We start from the raw sequence: 24388 nt of genomic DNA on the forward strand, positions 1-24388 counted from the left end.
AAATAACTTTATACATTATTCAGCAAGCATGCAAATATAAGAAAAATTGCACAAATCATTCCATATTTGTGAATCTCCTTGAAGATCGATTACTAAAAAGAGATATGCATTGTTCTATGTGAACTTTATACTATATATGCAAACTAAATAGAATATTTGTGATGTTCATAGATTCAGTTATGTGAACTTCATACTAAGTTTGTGACATTCCTATAGCTTCACAACTATTTCACTAAATTCACATATATAGTATATGTGAACTTTCTGTAATTGAAACCTATTGAAACTTTGCAAATATTTTACTAAATTCGCATATATGAACACGTTCATACATATATTCATAAAATTCATTAAAAATGAACATGCTCATACAATCATATATTCATTTTATTTATTAAAAACTGAATTTTCTCATATAATCATTCATTCATTCATTAAAAAATTGAACCACCTACTCATACATATATATTCATTCCAGTCATTAAAAAATGAACCTGCCCATACATACATTCATTCCATTCATTAAAAAATGAATTATTTAAAACATTCACAATATATAGCAATGGACTTAGTGGTTGCATCGTAACAATGGAAACTTCAACACAATCTTCATGAAAATCATCATCAACTGGCTTAGGTTTTGGCATTCGCAGAGACGAAGAGTTGGATGTTGCACATGCCCACTATCATCTAATGGGAGGCATATATTTGTTCTTGCATGGACTCTTTATGCAATTGAAAGATGTGCACCCTGAATTTTAAAGTGCTCTACTTGGGTTTGATGGACTACATCACACAAGGTCATTAATTGATAAAATAAAGAAAGGCTCAACATCAAGGGTTTTAACCTTTGGCTTTTTAATGTCAATTAGATGCTTTTGTCCACATACCTAATTGAGGCAAAACTGCCTCTACAATCCAACTCTTGAGCCTGTGAATCCTATAATCCAACTTGGAGCATGCACTTGCTCCTCAAAGGGCTCATCTTCCACCTTAGATTTCTCAGCATCCTCTTATGTACTCTCCATAACTGGGGCCTTCTCCTTTGGCTGAAGACCATCAATATCATTCACCACCTTAGCATCTCCACCTCCTATCTTCTTCAAATCTTCTCTGCCTGAGTCATGGCATCCTCCGTTGTTTCAGTTGTTAACAATATGCTTATTGGAATATCTCGTCACTGATGAATTTTTGCCCAAAAAATACTCGCCAAAAATAGTCACATGAAAAAGGTTACAAACATGATGGGGCAACAAGGGTTGAAGACTACAAAAAACCCTAAATTACAAAAACAAACCCTAAAATGTGAACTGTCATTTTTAAAATAAATATCAAAGTATCACATTTAATGTTGATCTACTGCAATTGCTATCGAACAATTTGTGTTAATGCAATTCATTGTCTTCAGTATATGACAAAGCTATGTATTCATCATTAATCTACTTTTTTTAAAAAATAAATGTGACCAATGTTTGATTGCTGTAGTAACTGGCCTGTGAGATTTCCCATGTGCAGTAAGGTTGAATAGGGAATCTATCATTTTAACCTTCAGGTTTTATGTTCTCATGTTCTATTGACCTTGGTCATCTCATCACTAGAGAAAGGGGCAAGTTGATCATCCATTGCTTTTTAATCCCACTCATATCATCTGATCGAACATTGACTTCCCAGATGTTGTGCATGAATCCATAGACCGAGATCCATATCACTAACCTTTCTTGCAAACATAAGCCATAACCAAGCACATGATATGTGTGACACCAAGACCGTGTGCTACAACCGAGCACAGAATGCCAGAACAACATAAACAAGTAAAATATGAAGCAAAAATGGATTCATGCAAGAAATTTGAAAAAATATTTGTTTCAGCCATTAGACATTGCAATGTGTGAATGTTTGAAAAAGTCCGAAAATGAGACACAAGATCTGCATATATGCAAATTTAGTGAAATATTTACGAAGTTGCGATAGATTTAGTTACAGAAAGTTCACAGGTTTTTAATGAGAACTTTGTATTATATATGTAAATTTAGTAGACAGGTTTCAAAAGTTCACATATATGGTTATGCGAATTTCTACTATATATGCAAATTTACTTAAATATTTGCGAAGTTTCTGAGTTTGAGTTACAATAAGTTTGCAGATATAGTTATGCGAACTTCTTGAGGCCCCCAAAAAAATTGTGAGTCTACCTTTTAGTGAGAGTTTGCGATACATGAAGAGTGTACCAATATATCGTGCAAACTTGAGAAAATTCGCTCGTACGAAGGTCAAAATAATCATTTTAAATCTAGATATTTGTAAATTTGGACATCATGCGGATTTCAAAAATTGTATTTTAAATCTAGATATTTGTAAATTTGGACATCATGCGAATTTCAAAAATTGTAGGGCATTTCAAGAAACGCAACAATTTTTTTATGTACAATACGGTCATTTTCGTAGTTTATACGCAAAGGGCAGCATCACAGGAAAGTTTGTGATAAATATGTAAATCTCCCTCATACTTCCGAGATGGAACATGAGCACATAATGCATAAAAATTTACATTGTTTGAATGGTTGGGGAGTGGCAAAGTTATTCAAGTGAATGGGATAATCATAGGCTAAAGGCCACATTGAAGCTTGTTGTGAAGATAGTCTTACTTGGAACAAGCATATATTTTTTTGCAGATTGCACCTTATAGACATTGCAAAAAGTGCTTTAACAAAAGATTTAGTGTTGCCTGTCTAATACTACTTTGTAATCCGTGCAGTTGATCCCATCGTATTTTCTAATTTGCAAATTATGAGCCACGATTATAAGTTTATTTATGCAAAACTTGGACAAATCTCGATCATCACTCCACAGCTACCAGATGGATATAGTGATTTGTGCAGCTTCATTCTAATGGAATGTGTTGAGAAGCATTTTTCTTTCCCTTTTCATCATGTGCACCTTCATGTGAGTCCATGCATGCTTGCAGTTGCAGAGGCTGTACTCTTTTATCTTGATGACATGTAAATTGAGATGCTGAATGAAGCAGATCTCTCTCTCTGTCTCAATTTAAAATGCAATGTCAGCAACCATTGCTTTTCTTAAGATGCGTTCGTAACTTATACCCGAAACTGTTTTTGTGCAGAAGAGCACATCAAACCTGTAGAGTAAAAGAAGCCAATGCAAATAATATCATTTAAATTCCAGATTCCATCAACATGGAGCATCTCAACATTTGTCATAGCTTTGATTTAAAATCATTTCTATATTCCGTATGAAAAAAAACAACCAACACCATCAAAAAGCAAATCTTGTGCTAAACTCAACCACCTGACTTTATCTCAGGAGCCCCTCACTTGTATCAGTGGAACCCAACTGGGTTATACAGACAACACAATATCTCCAGTGGCCTATTGATTTTCGGAGTCTTGATGCTTGAAACAGAGGCAAAACTCTGTGGATGCCCCATCGTTACTGTGACAACAAAATTTCACTTCCCCAGTTCTAAAGTATAAATCCGTGAAACCCACAGCAAGGGCAGCTTGTGCCTTCAATATCCCGGAATCATTAGGAGCACGAGGGGTGAAGGGCACCGCTTTGCATGGCACATATAGTGAAACCATAGCAGGTATTTCCCATGTATTCAAAAGAAACTAGTAGATCTTGGTTTGTTGACATGGAGAAATGTTGATTGTCGATCCACATCCATCATCTCAAAATCATCACACTGCATATTCTGAACACAGACTGTTGGTTTGGAGGAAGGAGCTTCAGCATTGGCTGCAACTACATTATCAGGGACTGCACCAAACTCGTATTCGTCATCATCACTATCTATGTTGCCTGGAGTTACCCTATTTTGGAAACTTCGCCGTCTGAGGACAAACACATTGAAGTAGTAGCTAACAAGACTTCTTTTGCTTCTGGAAGGAAAGCATATATATGCTTCTCTCCAGAAACTTTTCTCCAGTGATGTGGGGTTCAATCTCACAATCGCTTTGAAGATCTGTTCATCATTAAGTGACCATGAAACAGCAACTTCCTCACCCATTTCATCAAATCTCCAGCTATAGAATGCAGAACCAAGTTCATACCTCAGTCTCAGCCTTGCCTCAGATATGTGATGTTTAACGCATCTGACTGAACCAGGTAAAGAGCAGGTGCATGACACTGGCCTCCCTTTTCCAATCTCATCTTCAATTACTGGCGAACAGCAGGCACCTGAGGAAGGCCAAGACTGAGTTCCAAGCCATTTCGAGTCCTCGGAAGCATCATAAGCCGCAGATCCTGTCCACTCTGGAACACAGGCTTGAAAATCAGGACCAATTGGGATCCGCAATCTTGGAAACTGATCTTTACAGGAGGGTCCATCATTGCTTTCCAGAGCCCGAGCTTGAGAAGAAGGCTTGACTTTGTCAGGCTTAGCTATCAGAATGGAAATTGAGCATGTACGAGGACTGTTAAGGGAAAGAAGGCGCTGGCTGCTTCTTACTTTTTCTGGAACCTGATGCAAATTGTCATTCACATCTTCATAGATGGAGGGATGTATCCTCTTCTTTTTCTGACAAAACCAAGCACAACTCTTTTGGTCAAATGGAATGCATGAAGGCACTCTCATGCTGTTAGGAAGATGGATACAACAGCCAGTGACAATCACAAGAGGAATATAAGAAGACAGCAGAATTCATATACAACTATAACTAACAACCACCAAAGACAAATTTATATATCAGAGTGGTCAAGTTCCCAAATACATGCAGGCACCAACATAACTGATTATCTAATCTATCATTCCATGCTTGAACAGTCAGACTCCTTTGAGATAAATCTGTTAGATACAATCAAAACCATATTATTTGGTCACACAACTGCAAACTAAAAAGAAAGCACAGATGACCTCCAAACTATACCAAACATGACATCATTGAGACATTCCACAAAAACTGTTTGTATATGGAAAGCTTGAATTAGTTAATGAGAACTACTTTGCCAAGAATCCAGATAGACTCAACTTGAGTAATCTGTCTTCTTCGAATTTGAACACAAAGGTCAGCTATATGATGCACAAGTCTCAAATAGATCAATGTTTTTCTCAATTTTGTGCTATTAGCCTCCACCTAGCAATATAGGTGAACAGACCACTGGATGATGCAATGACATGCACGCAAAATAAAAATAAAAAACAGGTTCAAAAGAGAAGAAAAAAGGTTATTTGAGACTATTGAAAGTATATGTAATATAAAGCAGTATAAACATGTGTAAAGTTTATAAAATTATTATGTAGATACCCTATAGTAAAGGGGGTATACTTGTCTTTTTATTTTTTATTTTGATGTACTATAAAGGGGGTCAACCCTTTTTAACATGTAAGAGAGTTCTCCCAAGGATTGAGGATAATGAAATACGTGAACTTCTCCTTTGTATTCCATTTGTGAACATTTGTGAAGCTGTAACCCTAACGCATGTTTCCAGTTTACACATGGTATCAGAGCCATACCAAGCTTGAAGAAGGGATTGAAGGAGGGTTCTCGTTGCGAACAAGACTTCATTCCACGTTAGCCACATTTCTGCCTTGGATTGTGTGCTGCTGACATCATCAAACCTTCAGTCGTCTGGCAGGGTTGGTAGAATGTGACTGTTTTGTGTTGAAGATTCAATAGTTCTTGATTTTAGAAGTTTATCAAATCAAGAACCGTTGGATTTAGTGAAATATTAGATTTTCCAATATTTTCTGAATTGGGTATGGTTTTCTGTCCAGATTAGAGAGTTTTCTCTATTTGACAGCAATTGAGTTGTTTTTGGAAGAGAATCCCATCGGGAGTGACTTAGGGTGATATTCTCTTGGTATTTGGGACTTTGTTGAAGTTTCTATAAGTGTGTGAGACTGTAATCTTGTTTTTGTGAGTTTGGGTGTGCTCTAGTGTGCTGATTTTTGTAGAACTAAGTATAGAAGAATTATTTTGGCCTATGTCACATAGGTGCGGGTGCGGATACGGGTGCGGCACTTTAAAAAAACTTGGGTGCGGGGAGGATATATATATATATATATATATATATATATATATATATATATATATATATATAGATAGATAGATAGATAGATAGATAGATAAAAATGGACTTGATTAGGGTTAACTGAATCTACTTTTGGATAGAAATGGACCTCAGAATGGTTGACTTCACCTAACACAAAGGAAGTTGTGTCCAAGTGTCACACCCGCCTGGTGCGGGTGCGACGCGGGTGCGGTGCCCTGTTAGAAGAGTCTGTGTGACATAGATTTTGGCTCACTAAGAGCATCTGATCATCGGAGAGGAGAGATTTAAAAGAGCATCAAAGACTAAGTTTTGTACGTGTTGATGTGATCACTTGAGAAACAACTGGCCTAGTCTGGTCAAGTTTGATTGGTTTGAATTTGGAACTTGTTAGGGTTTGATTTTAGAAGGTCTATAAATCAAACCCCAATGGACTTGGAGCTATATTGGAATTTTGCTGAATTTTTCAAGAATTTTTGAGTTTCTTGGACATCTCAAACCAGTTTTGAGGAAACCCTTAAATCTGATTCAGATTTTTGGTTATTAAGGGTTTGAATTGTTTATATTGATGTCGTTTTTGAGTTGGGAGTGCTTTAATATTAGTAATCAGTTTTGTGCTTAGTTTTGGGTTACATGCAGAGTTTTGTTGAAATCTTAAGGTGTTCAATCCAGCAGTAACTTGTTTTTTTGTCCCAAGCATATTCTGGATATCGGGTAGATTTCGTGATATACTTTTGTTGTTTCTTTTGGGAGTGTGAGCAGAACTATTTAGGTGGATAAGTTGTGGTTTTCTTGGTAGTTTTGACTTACCACATTGGGATATTATGCTTGTTTTCTTTGTTGGTTGAGATTGTCTTGTTGCTACATACTTATAATGCTTGTCTTGTATATATTTCAAAGTAGTTGGAGGTTGTTGTAAGAATGGAGAAGAGTGAACCCATTCAAATTATTCCAGTGAAGTTGAATGGAAGAGGTGAAGTAATAGGTAGTGGGTAGCTTCAAAGATTGGAACATATTCAACAAGAGATTCAGCATCAGATCCAGCAACTACAGTTTCTTGCTCGGTTAGTCATTGGCCCTTCTTTCTCTGTCACTCCTGCCTACTCCTCTAGTTGTGCTCTCTCAGGTATCTCTGGTCCTTTATTTGGTTGGCTAATAGACTATGGGGCTTCATGCCATATGGCACCTCGTGAGTATGTCCCAGAGTTACCGGAAGCGCCTAGGCAAAAGGGGAAGCGCGCTTCCCCGAAGCGCGCTTCGGAAGCGCGAAACGTCGCGCTTCCGAAGCGTGAGGGGAAGCGTCCCCCTTTTTTGGGAAGCGCGCTTCCCTTTTATGGGAAGCACTTCCCCCACGCTTCCCCCTCGCTTCCCCCTCGCTTCCGGTTCGCTTCCTAGGTCGCTTCCGGTTCGCTTCCTAGGTCGTTTCCGAGACGGTTCAGAATTTTCTTCTAAGTGGTCCCATGCTTCCCCGCTTCCTAAATTTTTGAAAGTGCCTCGCTTCCCGCTCCCGCTCCCGCTTCCCGCTCCCGCTTCCTCGACTGGTAACTCTGGTATGTCCTTACTGACTGTCATCTCTACAATGGCATCTTTCGCACTGTTTTCAAAGTAGGTTCAATTACTTGTTATTCCTATTCTGGTAGTAATTCCAATCTTTCTCAAGTTTATCATGTTTCATCCCTTTCCATGAATCTTATTTCTGTGGGTTAACTTATCAACTATGTCACATGGGTGTGGGTGCGGGGATTCGGCACTTCCAAAAAACCCGAGTGCGTGGGTGCGGCAAGGGCAAAATGTATATATATATATATATATATATAAGGGGGGTCCGGGGGTTCCCCCCGGCGCGGGTCCCGCTGCGGGTCAGTGGGCAGGGGTCCAGGGGGGCCGCCCCTGGCGGGGGGTTATAGGGGGGCAGCGCCACCCCCAGAAATTTTTTTTAAATTCCACAGCCCATTTCATAGGGCAAAAAAAAAAAAAATTTTTAAAAACAAAAAAATGGACCATCCGCAGCCCATTTCATAGGGCAAATTTAAAAAAAAAAAACTGGACCAAAATGACCCTAGGTGCGGTCAACGCACCCAGGGTCGGGTTGACCGCACCCGGTGCCGCACCCGCGTCGAGTCGCGTCGACGCGGGTGCGGAACCCTGCTAGCCGAGTCCCTGTGACATAGCTTATCAAACTTAACTGTAATGTTATCTTCTCCTCAGTTGATTGTGTTGTGCAGGATCAGTAGTTAGAAAAGAAGATTGGGATTGGCTATAGAAGAGATTTGTATTATCTGGATTGGATTGATATGAGGGAGCAGAAGGAAGTTGGAACTTGATATAAAGCTTCAGTTTTGGATGAGTTTGTTTCGTGACACCAGAGACTGAAACATATTTTTAGCTTTAGATTGCAAAGTTTAGTGTCCTCAAGAAGTTTTAGAAAATCCAAGCTAATTGTGTCAAATCATGTTAAAGATTGTGTGAGTTGTTACTAGCCAAAAGTCATGCCTTGTCATTCAAGTATAGTGATAGGGAATCAAAAAGTCCTTTTGACTTGATACTTTTAGATGTCTGGGGTCCTTCTCTTGTTGTGTCAAAAGGAGGATCATTCTATTTTGTGACTTTCATAGATGATTGTACAAGGTTCACATGGATATATTTTATGAATATTAAAAGTAATCTGCTTGAAATTTTTAAGAGCTTTTGTATCATGGTTGAAAATCAATTTCCAGCCAAGATTAAAACTTTGTGTACAGACTAGGGTGGTGAATATGTTAGTTATATGTTTGAAAATTTCCTGCAAAAGGGGTGTGGTTCACCAAAAGTCTTGTCCTTACACTCCTAAGCAAAATAGTTTAGCTAAAAGAAAAAACAGGCATATCTTGAAAACAACAAGAGCCATCTTTGTTTGGTGGAGAAGTACCCAAAGTGCTTTGAGCAGATGAAATTCAACTGAACATTTATCAGATAAATCGCACGCCTTCTGGAGTACTTAAAGGCATATTCCCTTTTCAGAAATTATATGAAAAGTTTCCAAACTATGATATGTTGAAGGTGTTCGGTTGTGTATGTTTTGTTTTGCTAACTGACAGACATATAGACAAGTTATCTCCTAAAGCTGTCAAATGTTGCTTTCTTGGTTTTACTAAGGGTCAAAAAGGATACAAGTGCTATGATCCATTTGGAAAGAGAGTGTGGGCATCCAAGCATGGTTTTCAAGAGAATTTGTTATACTTTAGTTAGTATAGAGAAAAGTCAAAAAATGAAACTGACTTATCCTTCTTGGTTCCTTTTGAAGAAGGGGAAGGTGGGAGAGAGAGAATGCAGAGTCAAGGAGAGCAAGTTTTGGCTAGAGAAAATAGGTTTAATCAGACCCACTCAAGGAGACGTGAAGGTGTGATTGAAATTCCATTTGTTGATCATGGAAGAGCAAGGAAATAAAGAAGCCAATCTTGATTCGATTCCTACGATAGTTGAATAGGAACAACAACAAAACTTAGAGTTTTCATCTTCCTCTTCTTCTGCATCTTCTAAGGTACATAAAAGTTCTACACCTTTTGTACTTCTATCTCGTTTTGTGTCCTATGAGTCTTTTGCTCCTCATCATCGTGCTTTCTTAGCCTTAATCCATTCTTATGTTGAGCATGAGTTATATGTAGAGGCAACAAGAAAGAAAGAGTGGCAAAGAACCATGGTCGATGAAATGAATGTACTTCAAAGAATGCAGGCATGAAAACTAATAAAACCTCTTCTAAAGAAAAATATCATTGGCAGCAAATGGGTGTAAAAGGTAAAGACAAAGGCAGATAGGTCATGGGAGAGGTATAAATCCAGATTGGTAACTAAGGGGTACAGTCAGCATTTTGAAATTGATTTTGCAGAAACTTTTGCCCTTATGGCTCATATGACCACAATTTGTACACTTTTAGTAGTGGCTGCAATTCAGCAGTGGGATCTTTGGCAGTTGGATGTCAAGAATGCATTTTTGAATGGTGATTTACAGGAGAAAATGTATATGGAGCTACCACAAGGATACTCAAATCCAGAAGGTAGAGTTTGCAGACTTTGCATAGCTTTATATGGACTCCAACAAGCACCTCGAGCTTGGTTTGAGAAATTTAGTTCGACAGTGAGATCCCTTGACTTTGAGCAGAGTCACCATGATCCTGCTTTGTTCCTCTGCACTTGGGAGATGTATATTGCTTCTTTATGTCGATGATATGATACTCACAGAAGATGACATAAAGAAGGTTGAAGAAACCAAAAAGAAACTAATAAACATGTTTGATATGAAAGACTTGGGACGCTTGGAATACTTTCTTTGTCTTGAGATATCATACTCTTCAAGGGGAGAGTTCTTATCTCAACATAAATATGTTGAAGATTTGATTGTGAAAGCAAGATTAGTTGACGATTCAAAAAGAGTAAATTCTCCCATGGAGGCTAATTTGAAGATAAAGGTTACAGATGGGGTGAAGCTAGAAGATCATATAGTGTATAGGCAATTAGTTGGGAGCCTTATATATTTGACTATATCCAGGCCAGATATAACATATGCAGTTCATATAGTTAGTCAGTTTATGAGCGTCCCCAAATCGGTTTATTTGGCAGTTGTACTCAGGATCATCAGGTATGTCAGAGACTCTATGCACTATGGCATGTTTTTCTCATCTTCATCTGGCAAAGAGTTGAGAGCTTTTTGTGATGCTAATTTTGGAGGGTCCACTAGAGATCGACTTTCTACTACAAGGTTTTATATCTTTCTTGAAATCTCTTTGATCTCATGGAAGAGCAAGCAACAACAAAGGGTTGCTTTGTCCACTGCAAAAGCTAAATACAGAGATAGAGCTCAAGTTGTGATTGAGATTATTTGGATAAAATGACTATTGAAGGAATTAGGAATTCCATGTGATAAGAAAACTCAACTATATTGTGACAATATGAGTGCTATTCATATTGCCAAGAATCCAGAATTTCATGAGCCCACTAAGCACATTGAAATAAATTGTCATTATACAAGAGGGCTGGGATTAGCTTTAGAGCACGTCAGCTCAAGGAATCAGATAACATGCGTGTTTATAAAAGTTGTTTCCCTTTGCATTTCAGTTTTTTACTTTCCAAACTTTGAATGATTCCTTTACGTCCTTCCAAGTTTAAAGGAGAGTGTTGAAAGTATATGTAATATAAAGTAGTATAAACATGTGTAAAGTAAGTTTATAAAGTTATTATGTACATATCCTATAGTAAAGGAGGTATACTTGTCTTTTTATCTTTTCTTTTGATGTACTCTAAAGGGTATCGACCAGTTTTAACATGTAAGAAAGTTCTCTCAAAGATTAAGGATAATGAAATATGTGAACTTCTAAACCTTTGTGTTCCATTTGTGAATCCGTAACCCTAACACATGTTTCCAGTTTTAACAAAGATAGTTGTTTTCTAGTGTATCTTAGCTCCAAAATATAAAGAAAACATTTTTCTTTTTCAACCCTTTCATCCTAGTAACAAAGATAAAAGCTATCTCAAAACACAATTGCAATCATTGCATTTACCAATATATGACAGCATAGTTTACATAAAAAGGTTCCAAAATTTAGGAAAAACCTAATTTTTAAGGTGGCATATTAATGGCATCAATCTTTTTAGAGCTTGAAGAATCCCACAAAAGAAGGCAAATCACATCTCTTTCAATCATGTTTATTTGATTTTGGGATGTCGCATAGCACATGGGATTAACTTTAAGAAACTTGTGAAACTGAAGATGGGGCTTTAAATACCCTAATCTAGTTTTCCTACTCCAATAACAGCATTCATTCCCTTAATATAAGAATACGGAGCATATTTTTTATATTTTCAGTACACCATGCAACGTTGCAAATACAACTTTATAACTATTTGGTTAGAATACCTCCTTTTGTGTAGTTGGGACCCTTATTTTGTTCTCTCTACAAGTTCTTAAAGATGTGATGGATTGAGAAAGGAATATCTTCGATGCATCATGAAGATGGAGATGACCAATGAAGGTATTTGGGGATGATCACCAATGAAGACATTTGAAGACTTGCATTTGCAAAATACAATGATATGTCATAAAGATGAATTGAAGACACTTGAAGACTTGGATCATTCCCATTGATTCTTTTTTGTATTTTCAAACTTTCGGTATATCACACCGTAAGTTTAAGAGAGAGTGTTACATTGTATGTATTCACATATATATAAATATATATATATATATATATATATATATATATTATTTATAAAGATGTAATAGGTACATACCCATTAAGGGTATTTTGGTCATTGTAAGCCTTGTAATAGGTTGTGTCCATTAGGGGCACATTAGTACTTTAACTTTATTTTGTTCTTTTTGTGTTTTTTTGTTTTTATAGGAACTATTTGGTCAAAGACCAAATAGAACAATTGGGTTCTTTTTGGACTAGTCAACATAGAGTTGACTAGTCAATATAATTGTTGAAACAGTCAAACAACTCTATTTGAGACTACCTCTTGTGTATAAATAGGGGCGAACTCCCCCATCTTGTTCTTCAATGCTTCTCTTAAGCATTCATGCTCAATAAAATATATATTTTTTATGTTTTTGTGTTCTGCTTTTAAATTTTTTATTGTCTTAAATGATGCGTTGCAACAACAAGAGCACTATCTATATTGCTAGCAATCACACCTTCCATGAGCGGGCACATAAAAACGGATTGACACTATGTTCAGGAGGAGTTCCTTAAGGGCACTATTGAACTTCCTTATGTCACATCTGAGTATCAAATTGTGAACTTGTTCACCAAAGCTTTGTTGGTGCCTCCTTTTTCTTTCCACCTTAACAAGCTTCTGGTTATTTCACGATCAGATTGAGGTGAGGTATGAAATATGTATATATTGTTATTTTTTATTTCTTTTTGTAATAGGTCATGTCTTCTAGGGCATTTTGGTATTTTTACATAATGTAATAGGTCCTGCCCATTAGGAGCAGTTCCATACATTTTTTTTCTTTTTATTTTTTTTATTGTCCCTGTTTTATAGTTGTTGGGACTAGCCCAAGTTGGACTAACCTAACGGCTAGTTGGTCTAGCCTCTTCTCTCTTCTTTTTGCCCATTTAAATGGGAGCTCTCACATTGTGCTTGCATGCTTCTCTTAAGCATTATTGACTAAAAAAAATATGGCTTGTGTGTGCTCTTGAGTGCTTGATCTAGCCCTTAGTGGGTTATGTGTATTTTCCCATAGTGAATTTGTGTGTGTGCACTTCTTTCCCTAGTTTCATTACATTAGTGCTAACCACTTTTTTAGTTAATCATCATGCTAACTAGGCTTTCGAAGGGTTTTCCCCATGTATTACTTAAATCTGACTGTACAAATGTGTTTGGCACGGTCGATTTACTAGAAAATGACACTTGTATTATGTTTTTCGATGAAAAGCATGGTTTTTTAAGCCTTGAATATTTAGGAAAATCCTAGATCATCGATCTCTTAAACCTTATAAAAACTTACCTGTGTATCGGAATCAAATGATCCAAGAATCAATTCCTCTAAAATCAAGCATGTAGAACGCATATGTCCGGTCAGATTTAAGGAAAGCATGGAAAACCTCTTCGAAAGCCTAGTTAGCACGAAGGTTATCTAGAAAAGTGGTTAGCATCTCTCTCTCTCTAAATATTTGTATCGGTTATATATCTTGGCGAGCCTATTTTTCACAATATTATAGGTTTGGTGATAAATCTCAAGAAAATATCAAGGCATAAAAAATATAACAAAAATAACAAAAAAATATCATGTCTAGACAAAAATTACATATATAATAAAAAATGTAAAAGAAAGAAGAAAACATATTTAATATGTAAAAATAAATAAAAACAGTAAAATTTGATAATATCATGAGAATATCGTGATATTCTTGTGACAATATCGCGATATTTTATCTATATTATCATTTGCTGAAATTACAAATAATATCATGATATTTTGAAAATATCGCCGATATCTGTGACAATGATATATATATATATATGGGTCACTAGAATATGTCAACTAGAAATATGTAAATCGAACTGTGAACAGGGCATTTCTGACACTTTTTTTGCAAATCCAACCCTGCAGATGCATTCAACATGAACCATTTGCTAGGAATCGACTCTTGGATCATGTATTTATAATGAAAAAATGTGATTTTTGGATGTTTGAATATTTACAAAAAATCTGAGTCGTTGATTTTCAAGCCTTAAAAGATCTTTCTTATGCATCATAATATGATGATCCTAGAGTCTGTTTTTATAAAACCAAGCATCTAGATCACATCCGTACAATGAAATTTAAGAAAAAAAATTAAACAAACCATGAAAATCTCAGTTCATACTCCAGTTCACATATTTTCAGTTAACATATGCTAGTCTCTCACTCTCTCTCTCTCTCTCTCTCTATATATATATATATATATATATATATATAGAGAGAGAGAGAGAGAGAGAAGGGAATAGGTTCCTACGGCAGACTACCATGACTAAAGAGGAGTTCCCGAGTTTTTTTTCCAAATCTGACCATGCAAATGTGTTTGGCATTGTTGATTTGCTAGGAAATGACACTTGGGTCATGTTTGTTTGATAAAACATATGATTTTTTAGCCTTGAATATTATGATATTTATAAAAAAAAATTACATCATCGATTTTCAAACCTTATAAAAACCTACATACATGTCAGAATTGAATGATGCAAGAGTTCATTCGTATAAAATCAAACAGGTAGAACACATCTGTATGGTCCAGATTCGAGAAAAGCATGGAAAAGAACCCTTCAAAAGCCCCATAGGCAGCAGTAGACACGGCTGTGTAGGCAGCTACTATATATATATATATATATATATATATATATATATATATATATATATATATATATATATATATATATATATATATATATATATATATATATATATATATATATATATATATATATATTGTGTGTGTGCCCGATTTTTGCTCGTGTTTCTTGCCAACGTACCTAAGATTAATGTTTCCTACGTTGCTTATACCTGAATAAATACAAAGTCTGGTCCCTGGATGCCATCTCAAACAGCATGACTAAAACAAGTGAAAGGTTCTTTATTCAGCTGATATACACAGCAACTGCTGGAAAGGAAGAAACAACCTTTATTCTTCATATATTTGTTATTTCATCCCATTAAGGCCATATCCTATGTTGACTCACGGTAGGAAGATCAGTAAAATCAGAGATTAAATATGGTCAAGGGGTAAGCCCACAAAGTTTTATGCTGCCAGGACAGTGACTGTAAGTACGGCAGGCAGAGCCAGCGCAACTAGGCCTCTGATCCTGGGGGGTTCTCCATGTAAATATCAAAAAAAAAAATTGGCAAAAGCTAAGGGAAAATGTATCTAATAGTATGAGGAGAAGAGGGATGAGAGAAACAAGAGAAGACTAGGTTAAATTAATAATCTCTAATCACATTCCATACCATAATTACATGTGTGTGGCTTTCTCAGGACTAAAATAGCCCTAAAGAAGACAATTACAGTTAAGAGAAAGAAGACATAAATGCCCTTGACTGAGAAAAAAAAATACATGCGACCCTCTTAACACTTCCCCTCAAGTTATGGAGAAAATACCAACCATCTCAACTTTCCCATAATCTCTTGGAGTCTTGACCTACTTGGGCCTTAGCAAGAATATCAGCTAATTGAAGATTTTCGCAAACATGAGTAATCTGAAATTCTTTTGCATCACCGTTCTCCCTTATAAAGTGGCTCCCTTATAAAGTGGCGGCAAATGCCTTTGTGCTTTGTTCTATAATGATGGATAGGATCTAAGGCCATCTGAATGGCAGCTTTATTCTTAGAATATAGGAAAAATGGTTTGCTCTTCCAACTTCAATTCTAAAGTAGAGATCTTAGCCATAAAGCTTTATAGATTTGCATCATGGCTCTGTATTCAGCTTGAACACTTGACCTAGCCACTAACACCTGCTTTTTACTCTTCCAAGACATTAGACATTACGTTTCCCCAAATAAAATATCCTAAGATCTATTTAAAGATCCACAATTTTTTTATAAAATATACTTTCATAGATTTTGCACAACGTTTACATACACCAAAGTGGGAGCACACATAAAGTGGCTAACAACACTTGCAAGATAAAATTTAGGAAGTCTAGTGACATAAGTTTACCTACCAATATTTGATATCTTCCAACATTTTCAAACTTTTCAGCTTCACTTTTACCCAAGGTTGTCAAACTAGGAAGCGGAAGCGGAAGCGAAAGCGGGAAACGATACGGGAAGCGAAAGCGAGAAGCGATGCATTTTAAAATGTATACGAAGCAGGAAGTGAGGAATTAAAATAATAATATAATAATTGAATGGGAATCAAAATGGAACGCAAATAAAAAATAAAATAAAGGTAACTATTCTTAAATGTCAAGATTTTGAAGTGTAAGAAATAATTTTTTAACAAAATCTAAAAATAATGACTACTAATTTAGAGAAAGCACATGGAAGCAAGTGAAAAGCGTGAGAGAAAACACATAAAAACATGAAAAGTTAAGCGAGAGAACAAGGGACTTTTAAAATACATCGAAAGGTTGAACCTGATTATAGCATTCAAGATCAAATTCATAAGGAAATGAAAACTTATGTTAATGCGTTGTATGATATAGGGAAATCTGCAACAGTATGAAACCCTGCTATAATGTGTCCAGATAATTTATTTTGTTTATTTCAATTTTAATTTTATATTGTTATTTAATTATGATGTCTTGTGTGATTGTATATCTGTTATTTTTTTTATTGATTTCTCATTTTTTTGTTTTTTTTTTCGACATGTGATGGGCCAGGTTTGCAAGTGATGTTCCAAATTTACGAGCTTTCATTATTCGCGTTCTTACTAAAATATGTAGTGCAAGTGGATGTGAGAAAAACTGGATTTTCTTTGAGCAAATTTATACTAAAAGAAGAAATAGATTGGAGCACAAAAGGCTTAATGACCTCGTCTAAGTTCGCTACAACTTACGAATGAGGTAGAGGTATATAAAATTATAAAGTTTATTTGTCATTTTCATTTAAAACCCAACTAATTTTAATTTTTTCATGTCATCTTTTTAGGCAAATTGAAAAGTTATCAGCAAGGAGGCACACAGAGCAATTTGATCCCATCAGTTTGGAACATTTCGATGAATTGGATACATGGATTGAAGAAGAAGAAAAGATTCTTTTGAATGAAGAAGACATTCAATGGATTAACATGGAAGAAGCACAAGAAGTACACGATGAAGACCCCACGTATCTTGGAAACAATGTGGATCTCAGAGGAGAAGAAGAAGATAATGATGATGAAGATGATTATGATTATTGAGGTTTCATGTAATATGTTTTAAAAAAAACTTGGTTATTTAACACTTAATTGTTCATAAACTTGGTTATTTTGTTTTTGTTTTTGTTTTTGTTTTTGTTTTTGTTTTTGTTTTTGTTTTTGTTTTTGTTTTTGTTTTTGTTTATGTAATATGAAAGTATGAGTCTTGTGTTATGTTCTTAATTGCAAGATATTTAATATTTTGCATTGTTCTTGTGAGATATGCATGCAATATTATTTATGTTTCTATATTAGTTGACGTTTGATGATGTCTTATGTTGCTCATAGAGACATAATGCTTCATACATGATTTTATGGTTGTATTTTGTGTAATTCATCATTGTTTCATGTGATATGATTTTTTTAGAATTTTTGCTAATTTTTTCTGATTTTTCTTTATTTTTTGGATTTTTTAAAAAAAAATTATTAAAAATTTATGATACGATATGGTGTTACTATGGGCCTGACCGATACGATAACGATACAATATATACAACCTTGGCTATAAGTATCAAATCATTACCCGTATCGGTCAGGCCCAAAGTAACACAGTATCGTATCGGATTGTATCATATTATATCTTAAACAAATCATAAATTTTTAATAAAAATTTTCAAAAAAAAAAACAAAAAAAAATCCAGCAAATAAAAAAAAGCAAAAATTCTAAAAAAAATATCATATGAAGCAATGATGAATTGCACAAAATATAACCATAAAGTCACATATGAAGCGTTTATGTCTCCATAAGCTACTATGAATGGCATGCATATCTCATAAGAAAAATGTAAATTGTGAAATAATAAACAACACTAAGCTCACAAGTCATAAGATCCATAACATTGCATATTTACATAAATAAAAACAAAATCCCCAAGTGTTTCTCAATACTTAAAAATTTTACATAACCAAATTTTTTTAAGTTCAAACAAAAATGAAGACTTTTTCTTCTTGCAAGAAATCAAGCCTCAAATCACTCTCAAGTTCTTTAGGAGTGAACACAAACTCACCTTAAGGAGTCTTCTTATATATTTAAAAAAAAAATGAATTGAGTGCAACATAAAATGCACTAATTGTGTATCGTAAGATACACCCTGTATCAGGGTGTATCATACAATACAGGGAGTGTATCGTACAATACGCCCGATACAAGTATGATACACACCTATATCTCGATGCAGGTGTATATCGTATCGATTAGGCCTAAAGTAACAATATGTATCGTCCTGTATTGAATGATACGGTACGATACTTACAATGTTGATTGAGGGGGGCTATAGCGACCTTTAATACTCATAAATGAAACATCATAGGTGGGCCCACCATACTTGTCTCATAGTGTTTCATGGTGAAACCCTTATGGGCACATATCGGGTCCTATACCCAAATCCAACATCTTTCACTTGGCCATATAGGGTAAACAATGTTATTTTATATTGGTGTCTTATGGTGAATATTTCCAAATATTATCTATTTATGCACTAAATCATATGCACAACCAAAGAGTTTGCCATTTACTACACTTAATCATGAGATTTTTCACATATGCCATGAAGGTAGAGATTCAACCCGAATCATAACCGGATCTAATAAAACATAACATGAGTTTTAAGTTTAATTTCAAAATTACATCTCAATATTCTGATCTAATGTTGAATTACTTGACCCAACACAATAAATTCACAATTCATAAACGTGGCTTGTTTAAACATGATACAAGTTGTAGACCCAAAACAATTCATAAGCAAGGTATAAAATGGAATAACCCTGATTTTGTTTCCAGTCAAATTCATGATAATGTGAATCTGGTTCAACTTGAATAGATCCTAATAGACCCAAGTGAATCACTTTGAGGTCAAAAAAACCATTATAAGTTAAAAAGGCCCAGCCAAAACTAGCTGAACCTCTTAAAAGTTCATAAAAAAAAAATACTGTCAGAAAATGTTAAGTTTTGACAGTATCTGATCAGTGTCACCGATATATTGAAAATATCACGATATTATTGGCTATTTTAAGCATAGTCACAGATATCGCCCATATTTTGAAAATATCACGATATTAACATTGTAAATTGGAAAACCGATATTAAAGATAAAATATTGCAATATTTTCAAAATATCGGAATTATATATATATATAGGGGTGGCAATCGTGTCGGGTTGGCGGGTCGACCCGATGGGTTGGCGGGTCAGCATACCTCAACCCGAACCCGACCCGTTTATTAAACGGGTCGGCTGTGGCAAACACGAACCCGGCCCATTTAATAAACGGGTAACCCGACACGACCCGCCAACCCATTTAATAAATGGGTTGGGTCGGGTAAACGGGTTCTCAGGTTCGCGGGTCGGGTTGGCGGGTTGACGGGTCGGGTTGGCAGACCGGTTGGCGGGTCGGGTTGGTGGGTTGACCCGCCCGCCTAACCCGTTTATTAAACTGGTCAGCCGGGTTGGCGGGTTGGCATACCCCCAACCCGAACCCGACCCGTTTAATAAACGGGTTAGGCAGGTCGACCTGTTTATTAAACGGGTTGGCTTAAGCCCAACCCGAACCCGCTTAAGAGGCGGGTTGGCGGGTCGGGTCAGGTTTTGCCACCCCTATATATATATATATATATATATATATATATATATATATATATATATATATATATATATATATTATCGAGATAATATTGTGATATTATCGAGATAATATCGTGACATTATCACAATATTATCGCTTTAACAGCACAACAATGGCTATTTTTTAAAACAGTTAGTGTAAGGGTCTTTTTGGATTTTTTTTAAAAAGGGGATACATATGTCTTTACTAATTTTTTAATAGGTTAGTTTGGGTAATATAATATGTATACATTTTTTTATTTTATATAGGGTTACATGTTCACCTTTTAAAAAGTTAAGAAACATAACTTTTTAAAAAAGAGAAAGAAAGAACAAGGAAAGAAAGAAAGAAGAGAAAGAGGTTGTATGAAGAGGAAGGAAGGAAGAGGAAGGGAAGGAAGAAAGGAGAGAAGGAAGGAAGGAAGAAAGAGGAAGGAAGGAAAGAGGAAGGGAAGGAAGAAAGAAAGAAAAGAGGAGGAGGAAAACAAAAGGAGGAAGGAAGAGGGTTGTCGTACAAGGGAGCTGCCCTGTGATAGAGGGTTGTTGTTGGCTGCCCTGCAATAGGGGAAGAAAGAGGGAAGGAAGGAAGAGAAAGTAAGGAAGAAAAACCTATTTTTGAAATCTTGAGATTTTTTCGAGATTTCCCGAGATTTAATAGAAAATCAATAATATCCCGATATTATACCTCACAGAGATATAGCCGATACTGATATTTGTGACTATGATTTCAAGGTAGCTGATAATATCGAAAAAATATCGTGATATTTTTAATATATCAACAAATTATATTTCTCACAATAAATATCACTACAGAAAAGGAAGGAAGGAGGGAAGGAAGGATGGAAAGGAAAGAAGGAAAGGAAAATAAGAAAGGAAAGAAGGAAAGCAAAGGAAGAGAAGAAAGGAAGGGAGGGGAAGAAGGAAAGAAAAAGAAGGAAGAGAAGAAAGGAACGGAGGGAAAGAAGAAAAGGAAAAGAAGAGAAGAAAGTAAGGAAGGGAGGGGAAGAAGGAAAGGAAGGGAAGAAGGAACTGTTTCTTTCATTTTTCTAATTTATGTATTTTTTACTTATTTTTTAGAATTTTTATTTAATTTTTATATATTGCCGAGATATTTCCGAAATTTATCAACTTTTGAAAATCTCTCCAAGAAATACCCTCGCCAAGAAATTACCTTTAACGATATAGGTGACTATGATCAAGATACATATCGCAATATTTTTAATATATAGACAAATTATATTTCTCACGATAAATATCGCTACAGAAAAGGAAGGAATGATGGAAAGGAAAGAAGGAAAGGAAAATAAGAAAGGAAAGAAAGGAAGGAAGGAAAGGAAAGAAGAAAGAGAAGAAAGGAAGGGAGGGGAAGAGGAAAGGAAAGGAAAGGAAGGAAGAGAAGAAAGTAAGGGAGGGAGGGGAAGAAGGAAAGGAGTGGAAGGAAGGAAGGAAAGAAGGGACTATTTCTTTCATTTTCTAATTTATGAATCTTTTACTTATTTTTTAGAATTTTTATTTAATTTTTATATATTGCGGAGATATTCTTGAGATTTAACAACTTTTGAACATCTCTCCAAGAAATACCCTCGCCAAGAAATTACCTTTAACGATATAGGTGACTGTGATCAAGATGCATAGTAAGATATATAACATACACATGAAATACATCCTTGAAAATAGACTGTGGGTTCCTCATGTCACTTCTGACCTAAAAAATTCCGTATCATATCATACAATATGTTCCAACTTTTACAACAATGCTTTTAAGGAAAACTAATAATGAAACTACAAACAAATTCATCAAATAAACAAGCTGTATGCACAAGCCATTGTGTGCTGATGCAAGTTGCATCAGCCTCATCACTTCTACTAGTCGCTCACTAACCATACTAACATATAGTCAATGAAATCAGGCCACTGCTTCAAGAGATCAAGTCACACAATTGAAAGCTTGAAAAGTACATTACAGAAATTGTAGAAGCATGTCCAAGATCATCCATTAAACATCTTTGGAATGTTAGGAAATAAGAACAAGCAAACAAGTACCAACAATGACATGGTTGGATGCACTCAACTTGAACAATTACAAGAAAAGATACCAAGAAGAATTTTGGGACAAAATGAGCAACAACTTGATCCTGCATTCTCCCAGGTACAGAAGATGATCAATTCTTAATAACAGGAACTTCAGATGATATGAGTAAATCTTGTGTCTTGAAGAATGCTGATGACAAAGAACACTGTTTATCACAACTATTAGAACGCTCACTGTAACTATTAAATTTTTCCTACTTCATCTAAAAAAAATCCCTTCATCTAAAGCAAATCCATAGCAGAATACCAAGAGTGGTGCACCAAATTGCTTCCAAAAAACACTAAGAAACAAAGGGAAAGGAAAACAATAATAATACCCGAGTTGAAGTACAAGGGCCGCATGAAAAATGAATGGTTTCGTCAAATGATTTCCAAAAAAAGACACTATAATGACAGCATATTCAGTTTTTAATACAATTTCTATCTAATAGAACGTATACTCATTGAAATGAGATCATAACAGTTAAGAGTTACAAATTTCAGAATCCTGTCAGTAACATCCAAATAGCTAAACAGAAAGAGAAACAGTAAACAGGGCCTTCTTTAGAATCACCTGCGTATGGGGACCACAATGCGTAAAAGAATCCTTCCTTCTGTGAAATATAGCTTCTCGAGCTACAAGTACGCGAGCCCAGCATTCCTCCACTGAGAGATCTTTCGTGCCGGGCCCTTCCACCACCCTCCCTTTATCCGGATCGCAAGGGTTCACAGCAACCACCTTCAACCAATTCAACATGCCCACCAAGGAGTCCCGCTTCCTCTTGTGCAACGAAACCCCATCGCTCGATACGCTAGTTCCACAATCTCCATTCTCTTCCCCGTCATCACTAGCAACACAGACAACAGAGGAGCTCTGCTTCTCCTGACCATCCATCTCAGTCTCCAGTCCACTGTTTCCATCGGTGAGATTAATGAAGTCCCCTGCACCCTTTTCCAAATCAACAGACACCAACCCTGACCCGTCCCTCGCACAATCAGCCCCGTCACCATGATTCTCGCTGCCCAATTTCCTGAACCACCGATCCAAACCACTCAGGTACTTCACGTACACCAATTTCAGCGGCGCCCCAAATCGCGATTCGAAGCCCAGTTCCTGCGAGATCGATGCCCAAGAGCCATTGTTTCCGACCAAATCGTACCCGCCTCGCTCCTTTACCATGAAATACATCTTGAACAAGTCCACCGATTTGCCGTCGCCGAGAATGGCAGGCAGAGGCCTCGACTCGTTCTCAGGGACCTCCTTCAGGGAAGAAACGAGCATCTCGTCAAAGACAGACCGGAGTTGGTCCATGAATTCCGAGCTCTCCTTCGATCGGAAGCCGCTGACTCGGAGGTTGTGGAGGGATTGGTACGCGCAGGACGACCATTCAGCCATAGGAAACTTGATGGGGACTTCTGAAACCACTAAATGGGCTCGTAGGGTTTGAGAATTCAGGCTGGGGGAGGGAGAAGATGGTGGGAGGAGAAAGAGAGAGAGAGGTAGAGGTATATATAGAGAGAGAGAGAGGTAGCCGTTAACTCTCGCTTGTGCGATGGAGACAAAGGTGAGGAGAGCGGGGAAGGAGGGAAAATCGCCCTTGGATTTCAGAAGCCCCTCAATATCTCCCGCATGCTCATCCCGCGATTTCGCTCCAGCAGGGGCAAAGGGCTTTTCAAAATTGGGCCTATTTTTGTACCTTTCATGAATGACAAGACTAGGGAAATAGGATTTGGTGTTGTGGGGGCAATTATTAATGATATTTAAAATGGGGAGATCGGCCATTGAGGCCTAGCGGAGAGCCAACAGCCAACCAAAGGACTGATACAGCTGGTCTGTCACTCGCTTATTGGCTCTATATAATAAATAAATACGAGTTAATATAATTCAAATTGTCATTTAAAAAAGTAATTAGTATTTTTGGCAAGTGTTTGGAGCTAGTGATTATCCACTCCATAACTGTCCTGCCGATTCGTCGCCCAAATCGTGATTTTTTGCACTTCATTTATCACCAATCATATAAAGGAAATTTAAGATGATAATTTCTCTAAGATAAAGATATAGTTTCATCCCAAGGTTCTTGCTTCGTGAGAAAAAGAAGCTGCCACAACTATCAAATTTTAATCTTTTTAAATTATTTGATTCATCTCTACTAATCTGCTTTTAGAAAATAAAAACCAAAGCACAATGGTAAACATCTCAAATTTTTTACCTTCACTCACAAACTTTTTTTTCTTGTCATTGGAAGCCTGCTCTCTAAATCCTTCAGGAAACCAGTTGGTCGACATCTGAGCCAGGGCTATTCAGAGTATAAATATTGTCCCAAATTCAAATATTTCAAAATTCAATCTCCATTTTAGCT

At 36.3% G+C, this 24388-nt stretch overlaps 1 protein-coding gene across 1 annotated transcript; it reads right to left on the reverse strand.

Moving 5' to 3' along the window:
• Positions 1 to 3159: 3159 nt before the first annotated feature.
• On the reverse strand, positions 3160 to 23685 carry LOC149822322 (AT-rich interactive domain-containing protein 2-like). The gene is made up of 3 exons (XM_089980830.1): positions 22603 to 23685; positions 4002 to 4537; positions 3160 to 3410 (listed from the first exon to the last, which is right to left on the reverse strand). The coding sequence occupies exons 1-3, from the start codon at positions 23422 to 23424 to the stop codon at positions 3338 to 3340; spliced, it is 1431 nt and encodes a 476-aa protein (XP_089836956.1). The 5' UTR covers positions 23425 to 23685; the 3' UTR covers positions 3160 to 3337.
• Positions 23686 to 24388: the final 703 nt, after the last annotated feature.

The sequence above is a fragment of the Nuphar pumila genome, chromosome 11, assembly GCF_984573655.1.
Source record: "Nuphar pumila chromosome 11, dmNupPumi1.hap1.1, whole genome shotgun sequence".
NCBI lineage: Eukaryota > Viridiplantae > Streptophyta > Magnoliopsida > Nymphaeales > Nymphaeaceae > Nuphar > Nuphar pumila.